This window comes from Macaca thibetana, chromosome 6 (genome assembly GCF_024542745.1).
Source record: "Macaca thibetana thibetana isolate TM-01 chromosome 6, ASM2454274v1, whole genome shotgun sequence".
Lineage (NCBI taxonomy): Eukaryota > Metazoa > Chordata > Mammalia > Primates > Cercopithecidae > Macaca > Macaca thibetana.
This window is the reverse complement of record NC_065583.1, coordinates 41156530-41183108: the sequence shown is the minus strand read 5'-3', so window position 1 is coordinate 41183108 and position 26579 is coordinate 41156530. Positions and strand designations below refer to the sequence as shown.

The following is a 26579-nucleotide window of genomic DNA, read 5'->3' as shown; positions in this document are numbered from 1 at the left end:
TCTGCCACTTGAAGCTTTATGGCCTTAGGCAAATCATCTCACCTTTCTGGGCTTCACTTTTCTCATCTGAAATTGAACTCAAGAGTCTTCTAGTTCTAACACAGGATTTCTTCTTGTGAATAAGAATATAAGATATGGAAATATTAGAAGCAATTAGATTGTTTACAGTGCTGAAGTTAGAGAGCCCCTAGCATTGGTTCTGATAAGGAATCGAAATAAATCCTGCCATTATTATGGGGGCCAGTATTGAGATTTTAGTGGAGGTAGAAGACCTTGCACATCTTTAGTGAGCCTTCAAGTCACGAAGAAACATCCTGCTAAGGTATAGATCAAACCCAGTGAAATGAAACTATAGGAATGAAACTATATCATCAAGGTTTCTGGACCCACTTATTTCAGCTTGTGTTCAATGTAATAAAATTCCGCTACCAATAAAATTATTGATGTTTTAAGACCCTTTAAACCTATTGTGGCTACAGTGTGCTGACTTGCCCTTTTATAGGCCAGTCTGCTTCCTTCAGTCCCTGCTCTCAAAGGGGAAATCCCATCACCTCAGCTAACCAGACCAAAGAAGAGAATTGGACGGCCGATGGTGGCCTCTCCTAATCAGAGGTAAGACATTTTAGGACTTGGAACTATGGTTTCCCTCTCTTCACGTAGATTCTGGCCAAGTCCTCCTCCCAATCCCAAAACTGTGCAAGAGAGAACCATCCTCAGTTTTAGTTAACTTATAGAAGGGGAGGCCGGGCATGGTGGCTCACGCTTGTAATCCCAGCACTTTGGGAGGCCGAGGTGGGTGGATCACCTGAAGTCAGCAGTTTGAGACCATCTTGGGCAACATGGTGAAACCCTGTCTCTACTAAAAATACAAAAGTTGGCCGGGCATGGTGGCTTACGCCTATAATCCCAGCACTCTGGGAGGCTGAGGCAGGCGGATCACAAGGTCAGGAGATCGAGACAATCCTGGCTAACACAGTGAAACCCCATCTCTACTAACAATATAAAAAATTAGCCAGGTGTGGTGGCGGGTGCCAGCTACTCGGGAAGCTGAGGCAGGAGAATGGTGTGAACCCAGGAGGCAGAGCTTGCAGTGAGCCGAGATCACACCACTGCACTCCAGCCTAGGCGACAGAGCCAGACTCCATCTCAAAAAAAAAGTTAGCCAGGTGTGGTGGCACGTGCCTGTAATTTCAGCTACTCAGAAAGCTGACGCAGGAGAATCGCTAGAACCCAGGAGGTGGAAGCTGCAGTGAGCCAAGATCACACTACTGCAGTCCAGCCTGGGCGACAGAGCAAGACTCTGTCTCAAAAAAAAAAAAAAAAAAAAAAAAGGGGAAAGGCTTGCTACATTATAATTTCAAGCCAGAGAGAGAAGTACTTAGTATATGTGTTTCTGTCCCACTGTTTAAGACCTTTGGGGCTGGGCGCGGTGGCTCATGCCTGTAATCCCAGCACTTTGGGAGGCCAAGGCGGGTGGATCACCTGAGGTCAGGAGTTCGAGACCAGCTTGGCCAACATGGTGAAACCCTGTCTCTACTAAAAATACAAAAATTGGCCGGGTGTGGTGGTATGCGCCTGTAATCCCAGCTACTCGGGAGGCTGAGGCAGGAGAATCACTTGAACCGAGGAGGCAGAGGTTGCAGTGAGCCAAGATCGTGCCATCGCACTCCAGCCTGGGTGATAAGAGCGAGACTTCATCTAATGAAAAACAAAAACAAAAAGGCCTTAGACCACATTGTAAATCCAAGAAAAGGCAAGCAAGCCTGTAGGAAAACAGCTTCTGAATGAACATCTTGTTCTCTAACAAGAAGCATTTCTACCAAGACATACAACTGGTTATGATGTCTTCCCAGTGGACCCTGCCCCCTATAGTGAGGGGCTCTGGTAATACTGCATTTTCCATTTATCCTCAGTGATTTGTCATTTGCAAACAGGCAGGTTCATGTGCCTCCATCCTCTCCTTTAGGCAATGGGTGAGAGAAAGGTGGTTTTAAGTATCAAAAACTTAAGTGTGTTAAGACCACCTCCAATAAAAGGCATGACCCTAGGCTTCAACCCCTAATTTGGAAAAGAAGATCATGAATCAAACGCTTAAATGTGAATCCAGAGTAATTTGCCTGATAACAGAGGCCTGGTATTTCCTTATAGGTTTAATCAGATATCTGGGGGTGGGGCCTGGGCATAGGTATTTTTAAACACTTCCATATTCTAATAGGTAATTAGTTGGTTTTTATTTTTTAATGGGACGGAGTCTCACTCTGTTGCTTAGGCTGGAGTGCAGTGGTGCCATCTTGCCTCACTGCAACCTCTGCCTCCTGAGTTCAAGCAATTCTCCTATCTCAGCCTCCCAAGTAGCTGGGATTACAGGCGCACACCACCACTTGGCTAATTTTTGTATTTTTAGTAGAGATGGGGTTTCTCCATGTTTGCCAGGCTGGTCTTGAACTCCTGACCTCAAATGATTTGCCTGCCTCAGCCTCCCAGAGTGCTGGGATTACAGGCATGAACCACCTTGCCCAGCCAGTAATTAGTATTGACCCTCTGATTTAAATTCTTGTTTCTTCATCCAGATTGCATGGATGATGAATCTGGCTTTCTCTCTAAAGCCAGCTACGTATTCCCCAGCTCTTACAGCACACAGTGACTCCAGAAGAGTTAGCTGCAAGCAGTAGTCATTATAGTAGTAGTAACTGCGGCTGTTATTTTGTGGTAGAGATTAATAGAAGGAAGACCTCACTTCCACAATGACCGTTCTTGAAAATCTTTGATACTTTTCTCCTGATTCTCCTATTTCCGACTCATCTTTCTCAGTCTCTTTTGGTGAATTATTTTTCTCTACTACCTTTTAAATAAATAAATGTTGATATGCCCAGGTTTCTATACTGTATCTTCTCCCCAGATGATCTCATCCCACATTTATTTAGTTATAAATGGAGATAGGGTCTTGCTGTATTGCCCAGGTCTTGAACTCCTGGGCTCAAGCAGTCCTCCCACCTCAGCCTCCCAAAATGCTGGAATTAACAGGTGTGAGCCACCGATCCTAGCCCATCCCCACACTCTTGAATTTCACAACACCCAAATTTGAGCCACTAACTCAGAGTTCTCCCCATGGCTTCAGTATATCTAGCTTCCTACTGTGCTCCATCTGGACACATATTATTCATTCTCTCACATAAGATATGCTGCTCTTCTTGTTTTCCCTATCATATTAGTTGGTGCTACTAGCCACCAAGACTCTCAAGCCAAAAGACTGAAAATTATCCTAGTTTACACTTTCTCTCACCCCACTCTTAATCACTCACTTTATTCTTCCTCTGTGTATCTGAATCTCATCCACTTCTCTCCATCCTCACAGCCACCACCCATTTCCCCACCTGGTTTCACTAGGCTAGACTCTCCACCCTCAAATCTCACCATCCTCCACGCTATTCTCACATTCCCTGTCAGACACTTTCTCACCTTGTATAAAAGGTGAGTTATCATAAATGATTCTCTGCAATCTGTTCCCAAGCTTTACCCTCCAGCACTGCTAAGACACTTCATTTTGGCATGCACCATTTTGTAAGACACCCAAAATCCTTTTCGGGACAATAAAATATGCAAACCCTTGCTACCTGAAGTGTGTTTCTGAGGCCCTGAAGCATTTGCATTACTGTATTAAAAATTCACAATTGCAGCCAGGCCTGGTGGCTCATACCTGTAACTCTAGCACTTTGGGAGGCCAAAGCAGGCAGATCACTGGAGATCAGGAGTTCGAGAGCAGCTTGGCTAACATAGTGAAACCTGGTCTCTACTAAAAATACAAAAAATTAGCCAGGTGTGGTGGTGGGTGCCTGTAATTCCAGCTACTCGGGAGGCTGAGGCAGGAGAATTGCTTGAAGCCAGGAGGCAGAGGTTGCAGTGAGCCGAGATCATGCCACTGCACTCTAGCTTGGGTGACAGAGCAAGACTCCATCTTAAAAAGAAAAATATCAGCCAGGTGTGGTGGCTCACACCTGTAATCCTAGCACTTTGGGAGGCCGAGGCAGGTGGATCACCTGAGGTCGGGAGTTCAAGACCAGCCTGACCAACATGGAGAAACCCTGTCTCTACTAAAAATACAAAATTAGCTGGGTGTGGTGGTACATACCTATAATCCCAGCTACTCTGGAGGCTGAGGCAGGAGAATCGCTTAAACCTGGGAAGCGGAGGTTGTGGTGAGCCAAGATCATGCCATTACACTCCAGCCTGAGCGACAATAGTGAAACTCCATCTCAAAAAAAAAAAAAAAATCCACAATTGGCTGGGCTCAGTGGCTCATGCCTGTAATCTCAACACTTTGGGAGGCCAAGGTGGGAGGATCACTTGAGCCCACGAGTTTGAGACCAGCCTGGGCAACATAGTGCGACCCCGCCTTTACAAAAAATTTAAAAATTAGCCAGGTACAGTGGCATGCACCTGTGGTCCCAGATATTCAGGACACTGAAGTGGGAGGGTCACCTGAGCCCGGGAGGTTGAGACTGCAGTGAGCCATGATTGTACCACTACACTCCAGCTTGGGTGACAGTGAGACCCTGTTTCAAAAAAAAAAAATCCAAAATCTCACCCCAGACCAATACTGTGTCAGAATTCTCATTTTAACAATATCTCGGCCGGGCGTGGTGGCTCAAGCCTGTAATCCCAGCACTTTGGGAGGCCGAGACGGGCGGATCACGAGGTCGGGAGATCGAGACCATCCTGGCTAACACGGTGAAACCCCGTCTCTACTAAAAAATATAAAAAACTAGCCGGGCGAGGTGGTGGGCATTACTCGGGAAGCTGAGGCAGGAGAATGGTGTAAACCCGGGAGGCGGAGCTTGCAGTGAGCTGAGATCCGGCCACTGCACTCTAGCCTGGGCAACAGAGCGAGACTCCGTCTCAAAAAAAAACCAAAAAAAACAAAACAGTATCTCCAGATGATTTATATGCACATTAAAGTTTGAGAAGCTGGCCAGGTGTGGTGGCTCACACTTATAATACCAGCACTTTGGGAGGCCAAGGCAGGTAGGTTACTTGAGCTCAGGAGTTTGAGACCAGCCTGGGCAACATGGTGAAACCTTGTCTCTACAAAAAATACCAAAATTAGCCCACTGTGGTGGCAGGTGCCTGTGGTCCCAGCTACTCAGGAGGCTGAGGTGGGATGATGTCCTGAGCCCAGGAGGCAGAGTTTGCAGTGAGCTGAGATTACACCACTGCATTCCAGCCTGGGCAGCAGAGCAAAACCCTATCTCAGAAAATAAATAGTTTGAGAAGCAATATTTTTTTAAATGAGTGAAGAAATCAGACCTAAGGAGAAATCTGATGAAACCAGAGCTGAGGGAATATTGATAAATGGGTACAGTCAGGTGGTCTATACTTAATTTTTGGTGAGGGGAAGGGACAGTGGAGGCAGTACTGATTTTGAGGAAGCCAAACAGAGGACAGCTGGATGAATTCAAGATTTCCAGTGTATATACATCTTCACCAATCCCACCAACTCGCTCCAGCCTGTCTTATCACTATATCTACATAAAAAAAACTTACCTCCAAGGTCAAACTCTTTGACCTTTCTTTCCTGCTAACTAAAGACCAAGCCCTCCTCACTAGCCCCCTGCCCTTCCTTAGTTAACTGGTAGAGAGATCAAAGGGCAGGCCTCCTGACTGGTGATGCCTCAGCTGTAGCCCCCAAACTTGACTCATCCTTTTATTAGTCCAGGTACCACTTCTTCAGAAAGATGACCAGCCCTTCCTGACCTTCCCTTTCCTGCTGTGCTCCAGGCCATCAAGGCATGTTTCACCCCGTACTGTTTTTGTTTTGAGACAGGGTCTCGCTCTGTCACCCAGGCTGGAGTGCAGTGACGCGATCTCCGCTCACTGCAACCTCCACCCCCTGGGTTCAACCCATCCTTCTACCTCAGCTTCCTGAGTAGCTGGGTCCACAGGCATATGCTGCCACACCCAGCTAACTTTTGTATTTTTAGTAGAGACTAGGTTTCACCATGTTGCCCAGGCTGGTCTCAGACTCCTGGGCTCAAGCAATCCACCCGCCTTAGCCTCCCAAAGTGCTGGGATTACAGGCATGAGCACCCGGCCTTGTACTGTTACTGTTTATGGGAGGCAGTACACTGCTGGGTTTAAGGGCACAGTCCTGGAATCAGATGCAGTCAGATTTGAATCCCAGCTTCCCTTCCTGCAAGATGTGTGACTTTGGCTAATCATAGTGCTTTACTATCCAAAAGCTGGCGAGGAATGGCTGAACTAGTACAGGATAAAAATGCTTGCCCTACTTCGCCTGCCCCCAGCTCCCAGCTATGAACAGTAAATAGCTGAGCTGCTGCAGCACTCAGAGGCAGGTTGGCCAGCTCTGGGCCAGCAGGAACTGGAAGCCAGTGTGGGGCCTGGGACTTTGGACGCATTTCCAGCTTTCTCTGAACCGGGCAGGTTTCCTATCGGATAGGGCGGGACTGTCAGGTTGAGTGACCCCGGGTGGCCCGCCCTGGGCATGTTATTGTTCTAGTGTTACCAGCAGCTGCACGTGGTCGGTTGAGTCCGCCTCAGACTCAGAGCTGCGCCCCTCGACCTCAATGCCAGGCGGTTACTTTGCTGCCCCTCCCGCTCGCTATGTCAACGTCCACTAGCTGCCCGATTCCCTGGGGCCGGGACCAGCTGCCCGACTGCTACAGCACCACGCCGGGGGGCACGCTATACGCCACTACCCCGGGAGGTCAGCGGGCCGGGCAGGGGTCCACAGGCTGTGGGCATATTAGCGTGCGGGTCGGGGGGTAGGGGAGGGACAGGCCTAGGACTTGTCTGCAGGCCCCTCTACAGGTAGCTTTGGGGGAGAATGTTTGGAGCGGAAGCTCAGTTCCCAAAAACTAAGTGATGCAACGAGGCCATGAGCCTAACTTCCGTGTGTTTGGGCCGTAATCCTTCATTGTGGCCTGGGTTCTTGGCGCCTTACACGTGCTCCTTACCCCTCACGACTTTGCTTCCTAGGAATAGGGGCCAGGGCCCCCTACTAAGCGTGACCTCAGCCAGAAACACTGGGTCTTGAGAAGTGCAATGGCTAGAACAGTTGGGGCAGTTGCTCCGTTTATGTGTTGCTGGCTGGCGTCTGTTTGGTTGGGCGAGCAGCCTGGGATCACGAGCTGCTGGGCTCCCGACCCAGGGATTCCTGCCACGCGGAAGTGGAGGGGAGGAACAGGGCAGGGCCCTTTGAGGACATTATGTGGCCAAGTTCCTCTGAGCTAGTATGAACCTCATAGGACCTGGGAGGGGTCAGGATTAGAACAGTACTGTTTCTCCTCCCGGCAGGAGATAGCCCAGGTGACAGCACTGGGTGGAACCCTTCACAACTATTTCATTTCTTGAATCACCTGAGGCTGTTAGTCTAGGTCTCACCTTCACTGGTGAGACCAAAGCAAGGTTTCAGAGTGGTAGAGGAGCAGCATGAAGTACCTGAACTCCAAGTTTGGTGTTCCTCTTACAGCCAAGATCTGAAGCTCCCCCAAACATAAAGCCCCTGCCTATACCAGCTGGGATGCCCCACTTGCTTTATACCCACATCTTGGTTAGGTCTGGAAGATTTTAAGCACTATGAAAGCTTATCTGCTGAGAACCTAGCTGGGCTTCAGAGCAGATGTCCTTTGATACACAGGGAAATTCAACACCACCCTCACGTCCAGGCCCCAAAAGGCCTGAGTCTGGGACTCCAGTCACCTCTGTACCCAAGCTTCTGACTCTTACCTCAGTCCCAACCCCTTGACAGGCACCAGGATCATCTACGACCGAAAGTTCCTGCTGGAGTGCAAGAACTCACCCATTGCCCGGACACCCCCCTGCTGCCTCCCTCAGATTCCCGGGGTCACAACTCCTCCAACAGCCCCACTCTCCAAGCTGGAGGAGCTGAAGGAGCAGGAGACAGAGGAAGAGATACCCGGTAAGGAAAGCAGGAATTAAGAATTGTTGTGGCCGGGCGCGGTGGCTCAAGCCTGTAATCCCAGCACTTTGGGAGGCCGAGACGGGCGGATCACGAGGTCAGGAGATCGAGACCATGCTGGTTAACACGGTGAAACCCCGTCTCTACTAAAAAATACAAAAAATTAGCCGGGTGAGGTGGCGGGCGCCTGTAGTCCCAGCTACTCGGGAGGCTGAGGCAGGAGAATGGCGTGAACCCGGGAGGCGGAGCTTGCAGTGAGCTGAGATCCGGCCACTGCACTCCAGCCTGGGTGACAGCGCGAGACTCCGTCTCAAAAAAAAAAAAAAAAAAAAAAAAAAAAAAGAAAAAGAATTGTCCCAGCCTTTGAGTTCAAATGCCACTGTGACACAGTGTGGGGGTTCAATTCCAAGAGGGGTTTCTGTACTGCCTGCAGATCCTCAGACCAGCAACCTGTCCTCCTGCCTTTTCTCTCTCCAGATGACGCTCAATTTGAAATGGACATCTCATCCAGTTGCAGATGACCCGGCATGTGGAGTTACAGAGGGATCCCTCATGCCACTGCTGCCACCACCTCTTCCTGGGGCATCCAAAGGCCAGCTTGGCCTCATCTAATCTGGAAGGGAGTGACTTGTTAGTTCCAGGCCTCCTTTAGTTCTGAGGCAGCTAGACCAGGGATAGGAGTGGGCAACTTGCCAAGCCCTTAACTCTACTTCCTCTTCGGTCTGTGGTACTCCTCCTAACCCTAAACCCTCTATGCTCAGGGGCTGGAACTGGGGAATGGAGTAAGTCACCTTCTGGCTGCTTAGTAAACATTCAAAGAAATGCCTTGGCTCCAGTGTTCTCAATGCTTATTTTCTCATCTCAGCCACACAGCTGAGGGCCCCAGCAGGCCTGGTTAAGCTCAGAGGCCTCAGATCCATTCCCAGTTCCCACTAGGCCCACTTCCAGCAGCAATTAGAACCTGAGGCATACTACAGTGGCAGGTTACATGAGCCTCCAAACCATAAACAGCAATAGCTTGGCCGCTGCCAAGGGCTGTTCTTGTCTTTCCAGGAAGCAGCCTTCCTGGAACCAGGACCCTGCCCAGCAACCCCTCCCCTATCCATTCCAAAGCAGGACTCTTGGAAAACAGGGGCTGTCCCAGCCTATAGCCATCCCCAGTCTCACCCCATGCCTTTTCTGCTTACCACCTCTAAGTACCAGTTCCTCTATTCCAACACCAAAAACCTTGTACCCTCCCTTCTCACAGCATGATAATCCACCAAGTACCTCTCTCAAAGGGTTATAAGAGACCTTAGAGTTCACACTGAAACCCAAAATGAGGCAGCAGCTTGTTTGGCATGTCAGTTAAAATCCTAAATCTCAGTAATCTGGTCTTTTTCTCCTTTGATTTATACAGCAAAAACCCCACTCAGTGTGGTTCTAATCTCTGTAACACCTGTATCTCAAGGGTGATACAGTGCAAATAGGACTGTCTTTCTTTTTGTTGAGGGAAAAGTCTCCCCGTTCTATTTGAGTCTGTTCTCATGCTGAAATGAAACCATCCAAACACAGAGCTGCTCCACCCAGCACAGGATGTGCTTTCAGTCTAATTTGGGAAAAAGAGGTAGGCAGTAGTCTGAATGTACCCAGCAGATCCCTTCCTGATGAATGGAGAAGGCAGAACAGACGTTTGCAGATCCACAGGGGGCACGGCAGTCGAGGACACCAGAGGGGACTAGCTTGGCACAGGAAGGGTTCATCTCTCCTACCCAAGGCCCACCACAGAGATGTTTTTATTGAAATGCATGTTACGAGTAACACATGAACTCCCTCTGGCCCAGGTGGGACCTCTTCCCTTATAGGTGGGTCAGGCCCAGTGGGACAGTCTTGTTGGTGGTAAGAAGGGAGCCAAGTGAGAGAAGGCCTCCAAGGCATAGGAGATGGTGTCCGGTGAGTCTGCGGAACCGAGGATTATGGAGCCTGCTGGAAGCCTGGTATGGTGTGGTTCTCAGCTGTGGCTGCAGACTTCTCTTCATTGGCTGCCTCCTCTGAAAACAGACTCCTCTTTTCTGCAATTAATCTTTTAACTCCTACCATCCACTGACTGACCTCAGTCACATAGTCAACCATGAGTGAGCGGTGGATGTCATCTGCTGCGTCCCACCGATGGCTTGAAAGCTCTGAAGAGAGATGGGGATTGAGCAAGCAGCCTGTGGTACAAGAGCTTCCATGCCTCCCCTCCCAGTCAATCAAAATCTCAGCACTTGCTCCAGCACAGCCAACCACAGCAGGACAAGGGATTTAGGCTATATCAAAGAACCCACCCATACCTTGCACCAGTACAGCCATTCTCTTCTTTACAGGTATTGACAACTTTCCTCCAGCCCACTGTTCCTGCAGCAGTGCCAGGCGTCGGCTGATGTCATCACATACCTGCTTCTAAGAGACAGAAGCCCCCCTCCAATTCAGTGCTGCCAGCCCAATGAGGGGAAGAGAGAGGAGGGCAGCACCACATAGGAAGCACCTGCTTTCTCTAGCCCACACTTTAGAGTTCTGGTTCTTTACCCAAAGATTAGAGGCCCCACTGAGAACCTGATGAAGCCTGCCTTCCCCTGCTGTCGTCTTCTAACACTGCCTGATGTTTCATTGAAAAGTAGAGGCCATTAAATGGAACTCTCTCATCTTCCCACCACCAGTCCTCCTAACCCACCTCCTCCTATGACTAGAATTTTAAAATTTCAGGGGCTTCTCAGACTCTCAGAAGCTCATCCTGTAGCATTACTTCACAAAAAGAAAACTAAGAGCCAAAGAGGTGAAATTACCCATGCTACTTTCCCTTTAAGACATTCTTCAGATCTCTTTTTCTAAGAACTAAGAAAACACTATAGCTAGAAGAGGTTTCTTTCTTCCTAACTGGGCACAATATAAATTTCCTGAGAATAAAATCAGCCGGGTCTACTCTGAATGGCATGGAGGTACAGAAAATCAGGTTGTTCACTAATAGGAGCTGAATTCAACTCTTGTTCCCACAGCATCTTCTACTGATTGGTCTTCAAAAGTCTGTTAATGCTCCTGAAATCCTGTGTTCATTTCTCTGGGAAGGCCTTAGCAGATTCTGAAGGAGTCCATAACTCTAAAAGGACTAAGAGCCATTGTCCATTGGGTCAGAGGGTCTATCTCTGGGAGCCATTCCTGCATTTGGCTGTGGATGGAAGCCCTCTCTAACCTCTGATGTGCCAGGGCTTACCCTTGTGTGGCCACGGCAGTCTTCCAATGCCTGTTCCAAAGGTCTCAGCACATCCTCCATCAGAGCCTCAGACTCGACTGGGAAACTTGTGGGCTCCATACCAGAGGCAGGACCACTCCCCCCAGGTGGGGACCTGGGAGCCTTACTTGAAGGAGGTGGAGGCCCCATTGGGGGAGGCCCAGGAGAAGTCTCTGATGCGGGAACTGAAAAGGTATAGCAGGATCAAGCAACATGGCTTAAATGGGTAAGAAGTTTAACTCTAAATTCACCCCTTCTAAGAAGGGCTACTCTCTGAGACAACTTATTCATTCAAAAATATGCATTTATGAAGTCCCCACTCTATGCAAGGCAATATGCTAGGCACTAAAGATTAGAAAAGTAAACTAGGTGGCCGGGTGTGGTGGACAGGCCTGTAATCCCAGCACTTTGGGAGGCTGAGGTGGGCAGATCACCTGAGGTCGGGAGTTCAAGACCAGCCTGGCCAACAAGGCGAAACCCCGAGTCTACTAAAAATACAAAAATTAGCCGGGCATGGTGGCGCATGCCTGTAATCCCAGCTACTCAGGAGGCTGAGGCAGGAGAATCGCTTGAACCCAGGAGGCAGAGGTTGTGGTAAGCCAAGATGGTGCCATTGCACTCCAGCCTGGGCAATAAGAGCGAAACTGTCTCAAAAAAAAAAAGAAAAGAGAAGAAAGGTAAACCAGGCCTGGGCACAGTGGCTCACGCCTGTAATACTAACACTTTGAGAGGCCCAGGTAGGAGGACCACCTGAGCTCAGGAGTTCAAAACCAGTCTGGGCAATATAGTGACACCTCATCTCTACAAAAAAAATTTTTTAATTAGTCGAGTGTGGTGGCACACACCTATAGTCCTGGCTACTCAAGAGGAAGTAAACCAGACAGATTAAGTTCCTGACCTCAGAAAGCTTAATTCTAGAGGGATGGAAAAAAACACAAAATTACTAAATTATGTTACATGCTATCAAGAAATAAAATGGTTTATGCAATAAAGAGAAATGGGAGAACCTATCTAGACTAAGTGTTCAGGAAGGCCTTCTGAGGTACATTTAAGTTTATCTGAGCTCACTCGCTATGTAACTTTCAGCAAGTTACTTTCAACCAGAGCTTAGGTTCCTCTTCTGTAAAATGGGGATGTATATAATGCCACTTATTTCACAAGGTTGCAATGAAGATTAGGAATATAGGTACAGGCTGAGTGTGGTGACACATGCCTCCAATCCCAGCACACTGGGAGGCTGAGACAGGAAGATCACTTGAGCCCAGGAGTTTGAGAGCAGCCTAAGCAGCATAGTAAGACCCTCTTTGGAAAAAAAAAAAAAGGCCCGGCGCGGTGGCTCAAGCCTGTAATCCCAGCACTTTGGGAGGCCGAGACGGGTGGATCACGAGGTCAGGAGATCGAGACCATCCTGGCTAACACAGTGAAACCCTGTCTCTACTAAAAAAATACAAAAAACTAGCCGGGCGAGGTGGTGGGCGCCTGTAGTCCCAGCTACTCGGGAGGCTGAGGCAGGAGAATGACGTAGACCCAGGAGGCGGAGCTTGCAGTGAGCTGAGATCCGGCCACTGCACTCCAGCCTGGGCGACAGAGCGAGACTCTGTCTCAACAACAACAACAAAAAATACAGTTGCTAGTGTGTAGCAAAAAGTACAAACTGAGCTGTTTTTATTAAATTGAGAACTAATGGATGAGACAGATGCAGCTATGAAGAGTTGAAAGAACATGTACTAGGTAGAGGTGAGAGCAGTGCCCAAGAAGCAGGAAAACTTTTGACTTGTTCAAGAGACAAAAATGAGGCCTGTAGGGCTAAAAACTATTATCACTGAAGAAAGTAGTATGAGCTATCATTAGAGAGGTAAGCAGAGGGTCCAGACCCTGTGGGGTTTTGGAAGAGTTTGGTCTTGAGTCAATGGTACTGGGAAGCCACTGCAGGTTTATAAAAGCAAGGGGTGATGTGATCAGACTTATTCTTAAACATGTATGCTCTGTGAAAAACTGATGAAAACAGGTCAACAATGGTGGCAGGAACACCAGTTGAGAGGTTGAATAGTTCAGGAAAGAGATAATGCTGGCATGGACTAGGGTAAAAGAGTAGATGAGGGGAATGGAGTAGTCTGAGATTTACTTAAGAGGAAGTAGCAACAGGAGTGGATGGGAGTGAGGAAGAGAGAAGTCAAGGTGACTCTTAGTTTCTGACTTTAGTAATGGGAACCACTAACAGACTGGAAAAGTCAAAAGTTTACTTTTAGGTACCAACATCTACAACGATGATTGATTCATTTAATAATTTGGCGTTACAGTTGACCTCTTCACCTCCAGTGATCATTTTTTCCCACCCTACATCAGCCTCTCATCCCCCTGCCTTGTTCACAACACTTTCACCTCCAAAATCTGATCACCCCCTTACCCCTTCCAGCTCAGCTACTTTGATTTCCATGTACATTAACGTGGTCACCCCCTAATAAATATTTTTACCTCCTTTATCTCCTCCCATTGTCCCACTTTCCTGGTTAAACCCAACTTGCTTGCACTTGGGAGGGAAAATAGAGCCATGCTGACACTTTAAATTCATGGCCACAGATTTTAAAAGGTACCAAACACTGCCCGGACATTATGGCTCATTTTTTCCACTCTTCAGAACTTCTCTTTCTTTCCCTGCTATCTTCTTCTGACACTGCCTGATGTTTCATTGAAAAGTAGAAGTCATTAAACGGGAACTGTCTCATCTTCCCACCACTAGTCCTCCTAACCCACCTGCATCTGTGGCCACTTTTCTTCCTCTTGTAATAGATGAAAACGTTCCTGCTCCTATCAAAAGCCATCTTTCCAGCTGTACTCTGCATCCTAGCCTCTCTTGTCTTCTCTAGACTTCCCTACTGTAAGTATCTTCTCTTGCATCATCAGTTCTCCCTCTCTACTGAATCATCCCATTAGCGTACAAACATGCTCTAGTATATTACTATCAAAACACTCCCTTCACGTTCCATTTTCAGATACTGTCTCATTTCTTATCTCCACAGAATTTGAGTGAACTGTTTATAGTCACTCTCCCTACTTTTCACATTCTCTCCTCAGCCCATTCCAGCTGAGTTTCTGTTCTCACTAATGCAGGCTGCTTTTGTTATGATCACTAGTGACTGCTATGCTTGTCAAATCTAGTGGTTCCTTTTTTTCTTTTTTTTTTTTTTTTTTTTTTTGAGATGGAGTCCCAGGCTGGAGTGCAATGGTGCGATCTCAGCTCACTGCAGCCTCCACCTCCCAGGTTCAAATGATTCTCCTGCCTCAGCCTCCTGAGTAGCTGGGATTACAGGTACCCGCCACTATACCTGGCTACTTTTTGTATTTTTAGTAGAGAGGGGGTTTTACCATGTTGGCCAGGCTGGTCTTGAACTCCTGACCTCGTGATCCACCTGCCTCAGCCTCCAAAGTGCTGGGATTACAGGTGTGAGCCACTGCACCTGGCCCCTTGTCTCTATCTTGATGTCTCAGTAGCATTCATCACTATTGATTCATGTCTTTACACTCTCCTATTTTTTTATTTTGGTTTTGGTTTTGTCACAGAATCTCGCTCTGTCGCCCAGGCTGGAGTGCAGTGGCGTGATGTCGGCTGACCGCAACCTCCACCTCCCAGGTTCAAGCGTTTCTCCTGCCTCACCCTCCCAAGTAGCTGGTATTACAGGCCCCGCTAATTTTTATATTTTTAGTAGAGACAGGGTTTTGCCATGTTGGCCAGGCTGGTCTTGAACTTCTTATCTCAGGTGATCTGCCCGCCCGCCTTGGCCTCCCAAAGTGCTGGGATTACAGGCGTGACTCACTGCGCCTGGCCTCTTCTATTTTCTTCTTTGGCCACTTCCCAATCTCCTTTGATGATTCCTTCTCAACCTTGAAATGCTAGAGTGCCCTACGGCTCTGTCCCTGGCCTCATTCAAGTGCATAACATCAAATACCATCCTTGTAATGGTGACTTATTTCTCTAATTCTGGCTTAGACTTTTCCTGAAAAATAACAGCCTAAATTTCACATGGGCCCCCCAAAAAAACTCCCCCTCCCCAAAACCACTATCCCCCAGTCTTCCTATATCAAGCAAAAAATTTTAGTTATATGGATTCCTCCTAATCTACTCATTCCTACTGAACTTCTCCATCTCATATCCATCTAACTCCTAGTACCCTTATGCAAATCATTAAATCTTGCCTATATTACCATAATAGCTGTAATTTGTCTTTCCACTCCCCTAAAATCTTGTTTTCACACAGCAGACCATGATCTTTTCAAAATGTCAATCAGTCCCTGGTTCTCAAGCTAGGAAGATAGTGCCCACAGGGCAAATGTCTGGAAACACTTTTGGCTATCACAACTGGGTGGATGCTACTGGCATCTATTGGATAGAAGTCAGAGTTGCTGATAAACACACAGGAAAGTCCCTCACAAAGAATTATCTGGCCACAACCTATCAATACTGCTGAGTTTAAGAAACCAAGCCTTGTATCATTCTTCTTCTACAGCAAAAAGGGTGTGGAGAATGGAGGGCCACTGAAAGAACCAAACCTGAGCCCCTTTATGGAGGCCACAGCACAGCCCGTTTAATGGCCTGGAAAATTCTCAGGGGGAAAGTTGGCTCTCCTCTACTTTAAACTTTTCAATGGCTTCCAACTTTATGTAGACTAAAATACAAACTCCTTATCCTGGTTTACAAAGCCCACTATCCTGGTTTACAAAGTGGCTGTAGCCAGTCACTCTGTATTTCATCAGTCTCTGAATTGGCCAAACTTACTCCTTTTGCAGCTGTTTCTTTTGCTTGGAATGCTTTTTGTGTGGCTTAAATATCAGCCCCTCAGACACCTCGTTACCCAGTCATATTACATCACCGCTTATTTTTCTGTAGCACCCTCACCACTATTTAATCTTTCAGCCCATCTCCAGTGCTGCAACATGGACTCCCTGAAAGCAGAGATCTTTTTTCTCACTGCTGTCTAGTTGGCCCTTAAACAGTGCCTGACTTATAGTAAGTGCTCAGTAAATAATAGTGATTAAATGAATGAAAAACTGTGAAGTCTGATGATTATCATATACCTAAGTGAAGACAGAATGGACAAATGAATATGCCACTATGAGGTTCTGGGAAGAGGTATAGGTTAACAAAGATAAATAACTTGAGGATTAAAACTATATTAAAAGCCACGGGTCTGGATGAGATCACCTAGGATGAAAAAATAGAGTCTTTTTAAATCAATACACCATTTATTAACCTGAGCAGCAGAGAAGGGGCTCGGAAAAGCACCTGCCCTGAGACCTTTACTGGAGCCCCATAACCTCTCTCCATAAGGAGCCCTCGGGGAAGAGAAAAAAGCCTTCCAGACAGGCTTATCTCTTACACCCCCTCCCCATTCCCCGTCGGTCTCCGAGCACAGGGGCCCCACGCACCTCTGGGGGATCCATCCTGGGGTGCGGCGACCCTCTTGGTGAGCAGCGAGCGCCTGTGTCCGCTGGCCTGGGTCTGCAGCCCGTATGAGAACTGCGGCGGGTCGTTCCAGCCGCGCTCCTTGTTGCCTGCGGAGGCGAGGGATGTGTGAAGCGAGCCCGGAACTCCACTGATAGTTCATATTGGGGCTAGGGGAGACAGAGGGTCCAGACTCCGCGCCGCAACCGCCCCCAGCCTAGGCCGGGGCGAGGACCTAGTGCCCTAGCCAGTCGGCCGCGCTCACCCGGCTTCACGTACAGCTCAGCCATCTCCACTTCCGCTTGGCCAGCGGGGCAGCGCGTCATTTCCGGGACGGCCGCTCACAGTTGAGCCGCGTCCCAGGCCAGGCGGGTTGCCGGGAACCCTGGAGGATGGATGCTCGTTCACAGCCGTCGGGAGCTGCTGTGGGGACCCTGCGGCAACTCCCTAAGACTCGAAGGCTCCATCTAATGAACCATCAGGGCCCGGTCACAAGGCACCAAAGGAGGTTGTTGTCCAGGAGCCAGCGCTCTAGGAGCCCTCATCCTCTCAGGAGCAAGTTCGAACAACCAGAAGCTCCTGCCCCACATACGCCCCGCTGCGATCTAGCCAGGTTGACTTCTACAGCCTCCTGTTGCATTGCCCTGCACAATCTCCACATTCACCTCAGGTAGCCTCACTAACTAGTACTCATCTTCCTTCAGTTCTCAGCTCAGATGTCAGTTCTTCAGGAGGCCTTCTGGAATGTCTCAGGCCAGGTTAAGTGTCTTACTTGAGCTCCCACAACCCTACAACCCTCTAAGATTTCCTAATTATATTACATCACATCTTCTGTCTTATTTGACTCTTGTTCATCTCCCTGACAGTCTCAGAAGGTGGGACCTTGCCTATTTTATTACATCCCCAGTGCCCAGCTTAGTGCGTGGCACAGGGAACTCCTTAGAAAATATGTTTGTTGAATGAATGAAGTCAGATCTCCATCACACCCATGCTGTCATGTGACTACAGAGAGCCACCAACATCAAGCACAGACACAAAGACGCTCATCTCACACAGGCTGTTAGCCCCCAGCCCTGTCCCAGGCCCAATATACTCACATCCAGTGAGGTCACTGAGGGATTTTTATTTGCACTGATTTTGCTATAAAGTGTTACTGAGGTAGAGCCAACTGTCCAGGGTTGGACAGGGGCAAGGAACACAAGGACCCAAGGAAAGGGAAGTCAGGGTCCTACATTGTGGTGCAGTGCCTTCCAGTCATCCATATAAACAATAAATTGAGCAATAAACAGACAGTGGACAAGGATCAGAGGGACAGGCAGAGAAGGCTTCAAGGGGTGACAGGCTATAGGCCTTGAGGAATAAAAGGGTACAGAGTTAGGCATGGACCCAGAGCCTCCTTCCCCAGCCTTCCCAGATAAGTTTAGGGCATGTGGAGCAGAGAGGGTTTCAGCCGGAAGGCATCAAGAAAAGAGAAGACACCCCGCTTTCGAGGGGTTGCCCCTGCACCGCCAACCCCTCCTTTGAGCAGGGGGAGGGGCAGGGGACCTCCTGGGGAATCCATGGAGCTGGTCCGCTTGAGCCGCAGGCGGGCACGGGCCTGGGCACCCCAGGCCTTGCCTCGAGCTGCAGAGGCCACAAGACATTTCTGGTACTGAACCTAGGGAGAAGGGGAATGTGAGGATCCAGCTACTTTCTGCCCCTAGACTCCCTGAAAGCTTCTGCTGGACAGGGAACTGGCCAAAGCTTCTGTCTGATAACAAGGTTGGTAGTCGGCCACATGTGGAGTTTCTAGAGCATTCCCAGGTAGCTCAATAACAAAATCATAAAACTGTATCAGACACTTAAGGAGGGCGAGCTGGACACTGCTAAGTGCTTTGTATAATTCAGTTATTTATGAGGGGTTATTATCCCTGTTTTGCAAATGAGGAAATTGAGATTCAGAGAGTATATGACTTGCCCAAGGTCACAGAGCCAGAGAAAGGCAGAAATGGCATTCAAACCTAGTTCTCTGATTGCAGAGCCTGAACTCTTCATTACATGTACCACTATGTTGGCTCTTTTCCATCTCTCACTGGTGGGGACTAGTCCCTGCAAAGCAGATTCCCTAGTTGAGGGTAAGGGTGTACAACTCAAACTCCAGCCCCAATGCAACTGCTCCCAGTCATCTCATCTGAATGGCTCAAAGGCATCCTAATTGGCCTTCCTACCTCCTCTCATGTCCTCCAAATCTTTACCCATACTATAGCTTAAGTGATCATCCTAATACATAACCCTGACTTCACTGTGGGGCTTCAGTGATTCCTAGTGCCTCCAGATAAACTCATCACCCTGACCTATGAGGTCCCCCATAACCTGGCTTCTGTCATTCTCTCTGATCTCATCTCTTACTACATCCCCCTTGCATGCCAGATACACTAGATTCTTTCAGATACTCTCATCCACTAATATCTCTCACCTTCACAGCTAAGGTTCCCTGTGCTTGGTACACCTGCCCACTCCCCTTCACCTGGCTAACTTCCCTCTTGGACTGTCAGTTTTCTATCACCTCTTACAGGTAGCCTTCCTGACCCCTAAAGGGGCCACCTCTTCCATTAACCAGCGGTGTACAACTTATTTCTGGTCTATCTTGGCACTATCCTAAGTGTTTTGCGAAGGCAAGGGCTGTGCCCTCTATAACACTAAATTCTCAGGGTCAACTATGGTGCCTGGGACCCTGTAGGCACTCATATTTGTTGAATGAATGAGCAAACTGAACTAACAAAGTGTAAGCAACCCACAGTCAAATGCCCACAGATGCCAGGAAATAAACCTAAATGGGACAAACAGGAACAATGCCAACTCTTAAGGGCACAGCTTCTGCACAACTCTGGCTGCATGTTGACATTTACACGTGTGAACTGAGTGCCAGAGCTCTTGATATTTTAAGAAAAACAAGAATAGCGATTATTATGTGAAATGTCCTGGCCTTTAAGTATTGGCAACTAATTAAAACTTACTAAAAACAACATGAGGGCCAAAACATTAATGATGCAGAATCAGCCCAGGTTTGTGATCTCTAAAGAGGCTGCCGACCCTGAGCCCCAGTAAACAGCGGAGAGCAGCTGCAGGGCACTCCCACCCACCCATTCCCACCCATGACTCACCATACAGGCAGCCTGCACAGCTTCAGAGAGTCCCCCTGCATGGGGCTGGCACCAGAAGGCTGCGCACTGGAAGCTCTGACGGCCCAGGTCAGCGATGAGGCCAAAGGTGTGTGGGTCGCGGCCAACACCAATAAATGTCACAAGGCGCACAGGGCACTGCCACAATGGCTCCTCCTCTGTACTGGCCTCTGCCTGCCCACACCAGGCCTAGTCACTAGGGGGCCAAGCACTGGCCAGACCCACTGAACTTTTCCGGCAGCAAGCAGTGACCCCTCAGCATCCCTGCTCACCCCTCCAAAGCCCCCAACTTCACCCTCTTCTGATACCTGAATGGGGTGTGCAGTCATGAGAGAGTCAGACACACTGAGCATGGTTGGGACCCAGGCATTCCGGTCCCCCCTGGTGGTGAGGGTACCAATGGCCTCGTTCAGCACATCCATGCCTGGGGGAACATGCCCAGCGTGTCTCCCAGTTGTAAAAGAAAGAGTCTGCAGGGAGTGTCTAGCCCCCTCTCACTGACTTGGGATTCAGAGATAGGGAATAGGATAGTTGGGGCAAGGCTTAGAATTCTGAGTTGGGAAGGCTGGTAGATCCCAGGCGCCATAACAAGGCCATGGGAGGACTCTGAGAAATGGTAGTGGGCCCCACCTCACTCACCTTCCCCTTGCCTCACACAGCCCACCATATGCAGCCCCCTCAGTCCTCACCCATGGCTTTGGTGACTGGCAGTGTTCCCATGTACAGTGCTTCATACTTCTGAGCAGCTTGGCTTACTGCATCCAGCAGCTCCACTGAAATATACACACCAAGTCGTCCTGGCAGCTCTCTCAATTACCATTTTCCCCACCCTTCTGAATGGCCAGGACTCAGGTCAGAGCTGGTGCTGATAGAAGAAAAGGCTCATAGATGCTCCTCCAACTCGTGGCTTGGGATCCCTGAGACCAGACCCTCAGAAATTTATCCACAGAAGTACTAAATAACCAGAAATTGCCCACCCACAAAGCGGCACCAAAGCAGCCCAATGCAGCAATGCGGCACTCCCCTTCCCATACCTTGCCGTGGCAGGTCTTCAGGGGAGATGGGGTCTGGAGAGCAGCAAGAGGCATCAACACTGACCCCTACTCGCTCTGACAAGATCTAAAACACAATGAAGCCAGCATGAGCCACAGGGAGAGAGGGGAATTAGGGTAAAAGGGCCAATACCACCCCAACTACCTTGGAAGCTTCAGACCCAACCCCTTACCCACATTCCCTGCCCCACCCCTGACCCTTACCTGGGCACAAAGCCCATGTAGGGCACTGGCAATGACCTTGGCAGGGACATCACAGCGAAACACATGGCACTTGAGCATACAGCTATCTTTGTCACTTGCCACAAAAGCGAAGTCCCTAGCAGGGGCAGAGATGGGGCTGGGGTAGAGGCTGGTTAGAGGCAGGAGCCTGCAGGAGGCTGGAAAGTCAGGCTAGGGATATGGCAGGGATGGAGTAGGAAGGTCAGGAATGGGGCTCAGGATACCTGGTTTTCACTCACCTGTCACTGTTCCGGAAGCATGTGGGAGCACAGAAGGGAATCAGCCCAGCCTCTTGGACTCTCCCCCATTTGTCCCTGCTGAGCTGGGCCCACCCTCCCCAACCAGGGCTGGACCAGGCAGGGGAAGCAGTCCTGGGTCCACATCAGAGGATCTGTGTCCAGGGTTCAAGTACTGGTGATCAGCATCAGTGGGGATCACAGCTTGCAGCAGGGAGGGAGACGAGCTCTCGCTTGGGGGATGTAGGCATCCTCACCGGCCCTTGGAGCTCCCCACGCCCCACACACGGATGTGCACCAGAGGCTGGCAGTGGATCAGACTGTGGTCCAGGGGATTCACTAGGCTCATGGCATCCTTCTTCAGGATCATCAGCATGTTCTGGCCCTGCCAAGGACAGAGGTCAGCTCAGAGCTCAGATAAAGGTCACTGCCATGAGAAATAGGCAATTCAGGGATAGCTACCTCTGCTGGGCCCTGGGCCCAACCCATTGAGGGGCTGAGCCAACTCACCTCACCCCAGGCACCATCTAGAGGCTGGCTCCGGCTGCGGGTCTGGGCCAGCTGCTGGATGCAGTTATTGACTGCAATACTGCTCTTCCCCGGTGCCAGGTCCTCTTCAGGTACCTCTACCCAGCCCAGAGAGCGTACTGCAAAGCACTGACAAGTTGGGGAAAGGGACAGGAATGAATAAGGATGGAGCAGGGTGGCAGGTGCCACAATACAAACTCCTTATCTTCACCCTTGATCACCTCTGCTCAGTCCAATCCCACCCTTGTCTTTCCCTTGGGACCTCCCAATGCCCTCAGGTCCAAGTCACTACCTTAGCCCCTGGCTCCATGTTCTGGATGTAGGATTCCTCACCACACCAGGACAGAGAGTTACTGAAACAGAGCAGAGGTGTTAAGAGGACCACATTTCCTACAGTAGGCACACTGGTGAGGCCTAGACTAATTGATAAGCACAGGATGAGGAACAAGACCCAGAATATAGCACCAGAAATATAAAAACAGAGCAGGGTAGAGCCCAGGACATATTAACATAACATAAAGTGTGACTTAGAATTTGAGGGAAAATTCAGGACACAACCCAGACACAGGACATAGAATAAAAGTCACAAGGCTGGGTGCAGTGGCTCACACCTGTAACCCCAGCACTTTGGGAGGCTGAGATGGGTGGATCACGAGGTCAGGATATCGAGACCATCCTGGCCAACATGGTGAAACCCCATCTCTACTAAAAATACAAAAATTAGCCGGGCATGGTGGCATGTGCCTGTAGTTTCAGCTACTCAGGAGGCTAAGGGAGGAGAATCACTTGAACCTGGGAAGCGGAGGTTGCAGTGAGCCAAGATCGCACCACTGCACTCCAACCTGGGCGACAGAGTGAGACTCCATCTCAAAAAATAAAAAATAAAAGTCACAAAATGGAGCAGGGTTCAATATGTGGACCAGAACCCCAAAGTGGGAGAAGAGATCCTAGAACAGAGGACCTAATGGCCAGGGTCTAGAACATGATAAGTTAGGACCAAGAATATGAAAAACATGTAGCTACAAACAAGAGTTTAGAACAAGGGATAAAACTCAAAATACTGACAGTTAAGAACTTGGGACAGAGCCAAGAACACAACAGAACCCAAAACATGTGACAGAATCCAAAACCTGGGGTGGAAAGCAGACCATGGGTCCAGCTGCGTTTTTGAACACCATGGAACCCCAAGCCTTTCATTTTGCCTGGGCCACTCGTTACCTCCGGTCCAGTGAGCTCTCCAGGCTGGAGAAGGATCTCCCTTTGAGGGGCCGCAGTCCCCAAATCCCCTCCGTTCCCTGTAGAGTGGGGGTTAGTCAGTGTAACAGCAGACCTGGGTCCACACACGGGCTCAGACCTCCTCCTCACACTCCACCTACCGTGCCTGGGTCCTCCGCATCTCCTAGTTCCCAGGCTGGGCGCTGCCACTGGGTGCTACCGCTGGGTACATGCCAATAGTAAGTACCTGCAGCATCGTGGATCTTCCTCCAGCCAGGAGGCAAGCCAGGCTCCCCCTCCAGACTCTGGTCCCCCCACAAGTCATCTACAGGAACACCGGATTAGAGAGGAGGGAGCATATTATTTGTGAGTTCAGAATAACATGCTGTCATAATCCTCTCTCCATCCCCAAAATGGGTCAGTTCTTAGGCTGAAGATCCAAGCTCCTCAATCTTGAAGACATCACATGTAAACATCGGGTTCATTCGCCCCCTGGTCCCTACACAGAGAGGTATCCCCCACCCTGTCTTTGAGCCCCAGACTAGTCTTTCGGATTCCCTCGTCCCCCCTAAGCTCCTGGTCTTCCCACCGGGCCCCTCCGTGCACACCATCGCAGTTGACCAGAATGATGGCCAGCATGTAATCCTTGCCCAGCATAACCCCGGCCGCTCCCCGCCAGCTTCTGCCGGCCCGCACTCTCAGTCCAGCGCGACCTCCGGAGCTACTGCGCCTGCAAGCCCAGCCTCTCTGCGCCGCAGGCTGCCGGGCCAGCTGGCGCCGCACAAATACGGGGCGGGACACGGGGCGGGACACTGGCCGGTCCCGGAGGAGGGCCTGAGCCTCACAGCCCGCCCAGGTGTGGTGCGTGTAAACGGTCGTCTGGATCCCCGAATGGGTGCGTATTTCCGTGTGTGGGTCTGGGGGTGACCCAAGAACGCCACCGAAACCGCTGACACCACCGCACGACTATGAACTCATCAGGCGCCCGAAGACCGACACACCGGACATGCGCCGCGCGCACTCGCGCACGAGTGAGATCATCGCTCCCGGGTAGTGAGTGCGCTCACACTCAGCCTGAGACTCTACCGGAGGGGGTCACGTGGAAGTATCTGGGAGAGGCGGGCTCGGCCACTAGGAAAGCGCCTCACCCGTTCCAAAAATGCTCCGGAAGTGCCTTCGCCCTCAGTAAAGATGGCCGGGGCAGTCGGCATGAGGGAGGCGGGGATGCGCCTGCGCAACAAGTTCGGCTGGGAAGATGGCGGATGACAAGGTGAGTGGCCGTGGGTGATCTGCAGCCGGGCGTGGTCTTCTCCTTGACCTTTTTAGTTCCGGGGAGAAGCGACTCTGGAGCGGCTCAGGAGTGAGGATGTCCCTTGTTTCTTCTGAGGCTGCTGTCAGCTGCCTCAACAGTGTAGAGTGGTGTGGGGAGAGCATTCGGCGAGGTGGGAGGAGCCGTGGATCCCCCAGATGTACCCTCCTGGGAACCATCACGAACCCCACTTACTAGCACAGACTCAAAAACATTCACCCTTAAACACTCCTCACTTTACCCTATTCCCTACTTCCCGAAATTTTCTTCCCAGTGACACGATGTTTCCAATTACACGGACACTCACACCACCCTCATTCAAACACTCCCTTGCATACACTCTGAATTTCATACTTACATGAGATCAAAATCACTCAGTCCATTTACTTACGCACTTGCCGACAGTCTTTTTTGTCATTCTCACTCACATCCAGTCACTCATATTCAGTTTGGGATGGCCTTGGGAAGAAAGAGGTAAAGCCCATCCAGGAACCAAGACAATCAAATTGTCCAGGAAACTGCCTCCGTCCATTACTCACCATTGGTCTATAAGCTCAGCATTACCCACACATTTACTAAATGTCAGGCACTAGAACATAGTAGCCAAGACAGACTGGTCACGACTTTCGAGCTCATAATGGAGTCAGTAGTGCTTTCCTGATGGACCGGTCCCTAGCTGTCCCTCCTGCCTTTCCTACATACTGCTTGCTATGTAAAATTCTTGTTGAGGTTGATGTAAGTTACTGGTTCAGATTCCATCTGTCAGTCCCTTCTTGGCCCTCATTTGAATTCTGTGCTTTTCAATGCTTTTCTTCCATTGCCACTGCCATCTCAGGAAGCTTTTATAGGAAAAGGTCTTTCTGGCTCACCCCATCCCCTCCCAATTCCCAGCTTCTGATGGAATTGAGCAAGGGGTGGGGCTGAGTCAGACTGCTGGAGTCTCGCTTGTCCTAGGATTCTCTGCCTAAGCTTAAGGACCTGGCATTTCTCAAGAACCAGCTGGAACGCCTGCAGCGGCGTGTGGAAGACGAAGTCAACAGTGGAGTGGGCCAGGTAAGGACTGTCCCACCCCACCCCTGCCTGAGGCTTTATTGCCCAACATGCTCTTGAGAGTGTTAAATGAATGGTAGAGATTTATTCAGCAAATGATTATTGAGGGCCTGTTCTCAGGCATCCTAAGGACAATTTTTCTGAATGGCACATGAACTAATACCTTAAGTAGAGGTTAAGTAGGTGAAGAGGGAAGGAAAGAACATTCCAGGCAGATAGAACAGCATATGTAAAAGCCTTGTGATAGGAAGTAGCATTATAAACATGAAGGGTGAAAGGAGGTCCATTTGGCTACAGTAGTTGGGGAGCATGCTAGGAAATGAAGCTGGAGAAACCTGCAGGGCCAGGAGCATCTCTGACCTTGTGTGGCAGTGGAGTTCTATGGTTGGAGCTTTCTGACCCCAGGGTTCTGAGATTGTGTGATCAGAACTGCTAGGTTCTTTTTCTGGCCCCAGAACCTTGGGAAAAATCTGGAGAAAATACCACAGTTGTCCAGGGTGAGGAGGAGTTGGTGGTGGAATGCTCTAATCACAGCTTGAGTAGCCCCTGGACAGAGTCAGGGAAGAGCCTAGCTAAGTTTCGTTCTGCATTTTTCTCTGCAGGATGGCTCGCTGTTGTCTTCTCCGTTCCTCAAGGGATTCCTGGCTGGCTATGTGGTGGCCAAACTGAGGGCATCAGCAGTATTGGGCTTTGCTGTGGGCACCTGCACTGGTATCTATGCGGCTCAGGCATATGCTGTGCCCAACGTGGAGAAGACATTAAGGGACTATTTGCAGTCGCTACGCAAGGGGCCGGACTAGCTCTAGGTGCCATGGAAGAGGCAGGATGAGCAGCTCAGCCTTCAGGTGGAGACACTTTATCTGAATTCCCCAGCTGTCATCCATTTGCTATCTCCAACTTTCCTGCCACCTTCATCCTTGCCTCCCTTCCTGCAGATTGTGAACAGTAGTTCCTCAGCCTGCACCCTGGATTCCTTCTTCCCCTTCCTAACTCCATGGGACTGGCCCCAAGATTGTGACTTCAAGGACTACCAGCCCCTTATTCTTCAAGCCCTGACTGTGGGGTTGGTAGATGCCTCTGATCCTCAGTATTCTCTCTGGCAATGTTCCACAGCTCCTCCTTCCTGGTAGCTGGCTCCGTAACTTGATTTTCCCCAAACGTGTTGCAATCCCTGCTGCCCCTT

The 26579-nt window shown here is 49.7% G+C and overlaps 5 protein-coding genes across 17 annotated transcripts in view; 2 read left to right on the top strand and 3 right to left on the bottom strand.

Moving 5' to 3' along the window:
- ANKHD1 (ankyrin repeat and KH domain containing 1) overlaps positions 1 to 8758 on the top strand; it is a 142822-nt gene extending 134064 nt beyond the window's left edge. For all 12 annotated transcript variants that reach the window (XM_050794974.1, XM_050794962.1, XM_050794961.1 and 9 more), the window contains 3 exons: positions 503 to 612; positions 7766 to 7936; positions 8414 to 8758. In XM_050794974.1, the coding sequence (XP_050650931.1) occupies positions 503 to 612; positions 7766 to 7936; positions 8414 to 8417 (285 nt within the window). In that variant the 3' untranslated portion in view covers positions 8418 to 8758. The remainder of the gene's footprint in view (positions 1 to 502; positions 613 to 7765; positions 7937 to 8413) is intronic.
- The window catches only part of PFDN1 (prefoldin subunit 1), a 381910-nt gene that overhangs the window by 297485 nt on the left and 57846 nt on the right, over positions 1 to 26579 (bottom strand). The window contains exon 1 of one of the 2 annotated variants that reach the window (XM_050795102.1): positions 9103 to 9106. The exons of the other annotated variant lie outside the window; for it this stretch is intronic. The gene's annotated coding sequence lies outside the window, so the exon portion shown is untranslated. Of the gene's footprint in view, positions 1 to 9102; positions 9107 to 26579 lie in introns of those variants that run through there. 2 annotated transcript variants of the gene reach the window in all.
- On the bottom strand, positions 9696 to 16949 carry SRA1 (steroid receptor RNA activator 1). The gene is made up of 5 exons (XM_050795080.1): positions 16889 to 16949; positions 16608 to 16733; positions 11166 to 11368; positions 10249 to 10357; positions 9696 to 10098 (listed from the first exon to the last, which is right to left on the bottom strand). The coding sequence occupies exons 1-5, from the start codon at positions 16947 to 16949 to the stop codon at positions 9890 to 9892; spliced, it is 708 nt and encodes a 235-aa protein (XP_050651037.1). The 3' UTR covers positions 9696 to 9889.
- On the bottom strand, positions 17727 to 24128 carry APBB3 (amyloid beta precursor protein binding family B member 3). Its single transcript, XM_050795043.1, has 13 exons — positions 24039 to 24128; positions 23199 to 23362; positions 23041 to 23117; positions 22115 to 22175; positions 21805 to 21951; positions 21552 to 21679; positions 21298 to 21303; positions 21041 to 21155; positions 20819 to 20903; positions 20474 to 20557; positions 20093 to 20208; positions 19767 to 19958; positions 17727 to 18280 (listed from the first exon to the last, which is right to left on the bottom strand). The coding sequence occupies exons 1-13, from the start codon at positions 24076 to 24078 to the stop codon at positions 18044 to 18046; spliced, it is 1452 nt and encodes a 483-aa protein (XP_050651000.1). The 5' UTR covers positions 24079 to 24128; the 3' UTR covers positions 17727 to 18043.
- Positions 24193 to 26573, top strand: LOC126957344 (SLC35A4 upstream open reading frame protein). Its single transcript, XM_050795105.1, has 3 exons — positions 24193 to 24307; positions 25301 to 25399; positions 25999 to 26573. Exons 1-3 carry the CDS (start codon positions 24293 to 24295, stop codon positions 26194 to 26196), a joined length of 312 nt encoding a protein of 103 aa, XP_050651062.1. The 5' UTR covers positions 24193 to 24292; the 3' UTR covers positions 26197 to 26573.